General features: G+C 41.9%; 1 protein-coding gene across 1 annotated transcript in view; it reads left to right on the top strand.

Moving 5' to 3' along the window:
- Positions 1-1,263: 1,263 nt before the first annotated feature.
- Positions 1,264-5,699, top strand: part of T265_02532 (hypothetical protein) — a gene marked incomplete at both ends in the record, with an annotated part of 44,723 nt that continues 40,287 nt past the window's right edge. Inside the window, one exon of the mRNA XM_009166795.1 lies at positions 1,264-1,541. Within this exon, the coding sequence (XP_009165059.1) occupies positions 1,264-1,541 (278 nt within the window). The remainder of the gene's footprint in view (positions 1,542-5,699) is intronic.

Below are 5,699 nucleotides of genomic sequence, written 5' to 3'. Positions count from 1 at the left end.
ATAAAGCGAAATCCCAACTTAAAATTCTCGTGTCCTTACATCAACCTGAAGTCCGGAGGTTTGGAGCGGTCGCTGAACTGATTTCACTGGAAGTTTAACGTGACAGCAAAGGGACTGGAGTAAGTGGGTTGATATTGTGATACACAAATTTCGAACCTGGTTGAGATCTTCATGAATGGTGACTGCTAGGCTTTTCAGTTTCATCAGTCATCCTGGGAACGTTTGCTTCAGTTCATTACTGTGTTTATATTACTTTCGGGAAATAGGCGGTCCTTTTCTCAGACTACCCAAACCTTACAATCCCCCCTAAGTCGTAGAAGTTAACAAATTCCGATCATGAAAGCGTAGTCAGATGCATACCAAGAACAAAGTAGGATCCTAAAGGAAATGCTCAAACTTTCTTGCAGTATTTCAATAACAGCTCACAAAGTTCCGGTAGAAAGATTCAGTGAGACAGTTGTCATTTACAATAGACATCTTCGGTACTTCTTACTACATTTTCCTGTTTATGAGGAAGCTTCAAACGAAGAAGCATCGCAGGTCATTTCTGGAAGTGAAATCATTCCCATGGCAGTCTTCCTGGTTAAAGCCAATGCTCTATCCCTGAAGGAAGATAATTTCTGGATTCCAACATGGTTGCCCTATTCTAAGATGGAGACACCACGGCTGACGACACTTTTTTCAGCATCAAAAGGAATGAACTTCAACGAACAAGTAAACTAATAAACACCATTTTGATTATATCCAATTCACAGAGGAAGAAGGAACCGATGGGAAACTGGCATTCTTAGATGTCCTCATCACGGACAACTGCGGAAGTTAACAGAAAGGTAACGCATGCAGACCAAATCCTAAACTACTACAGCAATCATCCGAACTGTCACAAGCAAAAACCTATTTAGATGCATTTAGATTACAACGCAACACAAACCGGGAACGGACCGATCGAAAACGGACCTGAAACACCCCGAAGCAGTTATCTAAGCAATCAAGGAAAGGTATATACCAGTCAAATGACAGGATATGTGGTGCTCTTCAAAACCATAAAAACGCAGCTAGGCACGGAGGAAGTACCCACTCAACTGCGAACTGATGATGTCTCCCCAACTGGGGGCGAAACGTTTGCAAACCAGTTGCCAAGCTCGGCGAACAGATCAGCTACCATCTGATCAATCAGCACGCCCTATACCATTTGCACAGAGTTAATGGTTGATTTCGCTGCGAGAAGTTATGTCACAAACACAGATGATACGTTAATTCATCATGCCAGTGGTCGATCTTTTGGTTCACGCTGGTCTCTTTGAATCTGGTTTCCTGAGAAACACAATAAAAGAAGACTTGCAAGAATCTACATATGAAACAAAACAGACTCTGGATTCTCAGATAACTCGATCGAAAAATACTCCTAGCTCTCATGTTGTCAAAGGCATTAAACCGCCAGATTCTGCTATTTTAGTGGTTGGTCCACCTGCATCAGATGGAAGAATCACGTCACGTTTTGCCAGTACTGTCATTTTTACGACCGAGTATGAGATTATAAGGTACTCTTCACGGTTTTGTACACGGAAATAAATAACGACTACGTAATACGCAATGAATAAAGGGGGAGAGAAATAAAGCAAATTCAAAGAATGGATAGATGACTAGATGGGTGATAGACTTGAAACACAGCAATCATTGTAGAAGAGTAGGTGGTAGGTGATGGTTTTTAAACTGACTCAAACGATGTACTCATAGGGAGATTTGAGTAATTTTTGGGGCTCAAATCCACAAAAGCGAAACACCCTCAGCACCAACAATCTGTTATTACTGGGTGACATGGTTTGCTGAAATCCACCATGCCATCAGTCCAAGATCAATAAGAACAGTGTTGTTTACTCTTTTTCACATCAAACGGTAAGTATGCACAGTTCAAAAGTAGGCTAAAGAAATTGTTGGAAGCCGGATGAGGAATCTATGGCCAATTTATCCCAATATCAAGGATTTACCCAATTAATAAATGCTGAGGACCGTTGTGAATTTAGGAACCAGTAAGTTAATAAAGACGAAACCGTATGCGCGAAACTCCTCCCAAGAACCAGCCGCATCGCCGGGAATACCGAAAGGTTAATGTTTGCAATAGTCATACATACTAGTGCATAAACAAAACGTGTCAGTCCGGTCAAATGCAATAAATGCACTTTTGACGTCAAATGAAATGAGGATGGCCGGTCTGCAATATTTAGGGCGTACAATTCAACTATATTCTACGTAAGAAAATACGACGGCAAACGTGTTCCGCGTGGCGGAATACAACCTGTTCATCAGGGAGGCGCTGTTCATTAGCAGAGGTGGAAGACAACGGCTGTAAGGAACCTGGTGAAAATATTGACCAGAAATACCTTATGTTTCAGCAACCTTATGAGTAATGCGTTACGAATATACAAGTATCGCGATACGTTGAATATCGTTGCGACTGAAACCTGAGGCGGCCTGGTGGAGCACATTCAGTTGCCTGGAAACATTACAAACCAAAGAGTAAGCCATGTTCCAGGCGAGTCTCTCGCAAAATCAAATTAGTTTTCAAATGAGTGTATTTCGCTTATAGGTTACTTTGCTTCGAATACCATTACCTAATTTGCGTGATTGTTTAGTTAACTTCACGATGTACATCACAGTAAAAAGGACCACTTTTCGAGCGCATGTGTGGACTGTTTACCAAGTTCAAGTTGTACTCTAACGGATAATGAGCGTTGGCAAAAAACTGTTGGTTCCCCGGACTTCCAGTTTATTGATGTTTAGCGTTCATCGCACCACATTCCACAAAATAGTTTATGTAGGCTATGTACACTTATAATTCAACAACGTCATCATCTAGACAAGGCGAAAACAGAGAGGTATGATTGGAGGGGTTTTAAAGCAACGACATTCTTGATAATGTAAGGAGATTTGAGATTTCAGTGGGGACTTTATCCATCAGTAGAGGCAATCTATTCTCGAAAGCCAAGAGGCCTGTATAGCTTTTTCACCCCTATCTGGAATCAACAGTAGTTCGTAACTTACGATACTTCAGGGAGTTTTTAATAATTGATAATTTTTAGCCGTAGAAGTGATATGATTGGACGTTCTTGGTGAAATGAGAGGTGATAATGATACTTATCCGATTTATCAAAGATTGATCCAGCCGATTGTATTCCAGCTGATAATTGAATATGCTTCTAAATGGCCCAACCTGTGATCAGCTTACGAGGTAAACAAATATGACATTGCTGTCACGACTGCTCTGTATATTTTGGGAAGGACAGCTCTGCACGCACAACCTTCCATAGTGAGGTGTCTTCTTGAGAACGCTTCATGACACCAGACAGGCAATCAAACATCAGGCCAAATACCTATCTCTTACGATATTACTCATTTCCGTTTCTGCTGACAGCATACTAAGCAACCGGGGCAGGGGTCTAATTTGTCATATTCTTTCCAAAAACGGTATCATTCTATCTGTCACGTTTCTCGCATATCTGCATTGGACTTTGGAAGGCAACGCGTCCGAATTTCGCGGCTGGCATCAGAAACCAACGGGGCAAGAAAGGGAAACTAACTAGCTAGCTAGCTAGCTAACTAATCAACCAACTAACTAAATAACCGCCTGACTGACTGACTTACCAACCAGCCAAGAAAGTAAATAAACAAATAACTGACTGAACAAATGAGCAGTTGACTGAATAATAGCTGAAAAGCCAGCCAACTAATCAACAAACCACATAATTGTGTTATTTCGATTATTCTCCGATCTAGCTAATATGGTTGGAACTTTCCAGGGTTAAGTCTTTTAGCAAAACTTCAGTCGAGTGGGACAACAACGTGTGTTCAACGAGGCCAAAAACGCGCGATTGTTTCCTACTTTCTAGAAGGAAGACTCATTGAGACTAGGGACCAGTGAGAAGTGACTGGCCAAATAACGATATAATTTTCTCGCAGGTGAGAAGAATTATGTGGTAAACATAGATTGTGAATAGGAAATATTCACTCCTATAACAGCGTTTGCGCTGTCTCGGCACGTGAACGGAGCAGCAGTGCCGTTCGGGAATTCAGAATATGTGAAGAAAAAGCATATCGCTCACCTGGACTGAATGCTTCACTGGTTTTCACGGTGATGTAGCTTTGACACTTTGGCACAAGTGAAAAGTCCCACTGAATTTCCGAATAGTTCGTATGGTTCGGATGACACATCCGTTCGCGACATTGACAGCTTGTAACCCGTTTCAAGACACAGTGTTTTGTTCCAGGAAAAAATAAACTCTGCAGAGAAACCGTTTTGGTAATGGGGTGACAGAAATTTTCGGGTATGGTGTGGTGACAATTAGTACACGCATCAGAGTAGGTACCCAGTTTAATGCATCTACCAGTCGTTAAAGCTTCTCACTGAAGCGGAGCAACCTCTTCCTAAAGGGGTCCCCTGATTATATTTTGCTACACAGTAGGGACAATACAAAGCGTTTTCTAACCAGATATTTATAGGATATGCAACCTCTAGGCATTACATTCCAGACCGTCCAGAAAAGCAGTTTTTCCTCTGGAAAAATTTTCGTTTCTAACATCAGTAGAAAAGCACAGCAAAAAGGCGTCCAGAAAAGCAGTTTTTCCTCTGGAAAAAGTTTCGTTTCTAACATCAGTAAAAAAGCACAGCATAAAGGCACATGGCCCACGGTCCGACTGACTTTTTATGGGACGACGCATGTTTAGGAGACGTTGATAATTCCGGTTTTCTCAAACCCTTTCCAAAATCAGATATATGGTTCTTTCGATGCCAATTCAAGAACCCCAGCTTATAGGAAATTTATGGCCTGAATCGCTCCTTCCAAGTTACAGCTAATCAGCGACGGCTCGTCAAAGGAGGTTCCTCAGTGAGAATAATATACCAACAAAAGGAGAAGCGCCTTTCTGTGCAAAGTTGTTCATCAACAAACACGAACTAAGTGGTTACAAGCCATTAGACACAAAAGTAAATGTCTCCTCTGAACAGAGCTTTTGAAAAGTGAATATTCACAAGTCTCCTCTTTGTAATTCCTGAACGTTCTTCGAATATTAAGCAATGACGAGCAAACACTGCAAAGTGGCTCTATATTTTCTGTAGTAAACTTTAACTGCAATCAGATGCGAGGGTGGATCTTCGACGCCAAACCAGACACTACTTACACGCTTCATTGGTAATGTACACCACTGCACCAGTAGTGAATATCGGTGTCTCACTGTCAAATAACCGCAATAAAAGCACACCCCGTGGGATCCTGAGCGGAAATAAGGAGACGGATCTTCGACGCCAAACCAGACACTACTTGCACGCTTCATTGGTAATATACACCACTGCACCAGTAGTGAATAACGGTGTCTCATTGTCAAATAACCGTAATAAAAGCACACCCCGTGGGATCCTGAACAGAAACAAGGAGATGGGCAATGACCGGAAGGGAACCAAGCACAAAGCATTCTTGTATTCATCAGGCTTTAAACTAGGTGCATCTGAGTGTTACTCAGGAAAAAGAGTTCAACAGTGGGATCCATTCACTGTGCTTAGAGAACCTCAACCAACACGTGCCCGAAGCACGACAGACCAACTGTAATTTTGGAAGAGACAGAATACTCATCGCTTGTTCGATCATGCACTATACCTGATAACGTTGCCTTCTGCACTCAAGAAGAAGCACATGAACCCAGTAAGG

This window comes from Opisthorchis viverrini (genome assembly GCF_000715545.1).
Source record: "Opisthorchis viverrini unplaced genomic scaffold opera_v5_32, whole genome shotgun sequence".
Classification (NCBI taxonomy): domain Eukaryota; kingdom Metazoa; phylum Platyhelminthes; class Trematoda; order Opisthorchiida; family Opisthorchiidae; genus Opisthorchis; species Opisthorchis viverrini.
Note: the sequence above shows the minus strand (reverse complement) of the source record. Positions and strands in the feature narration are given on the sequence as shown.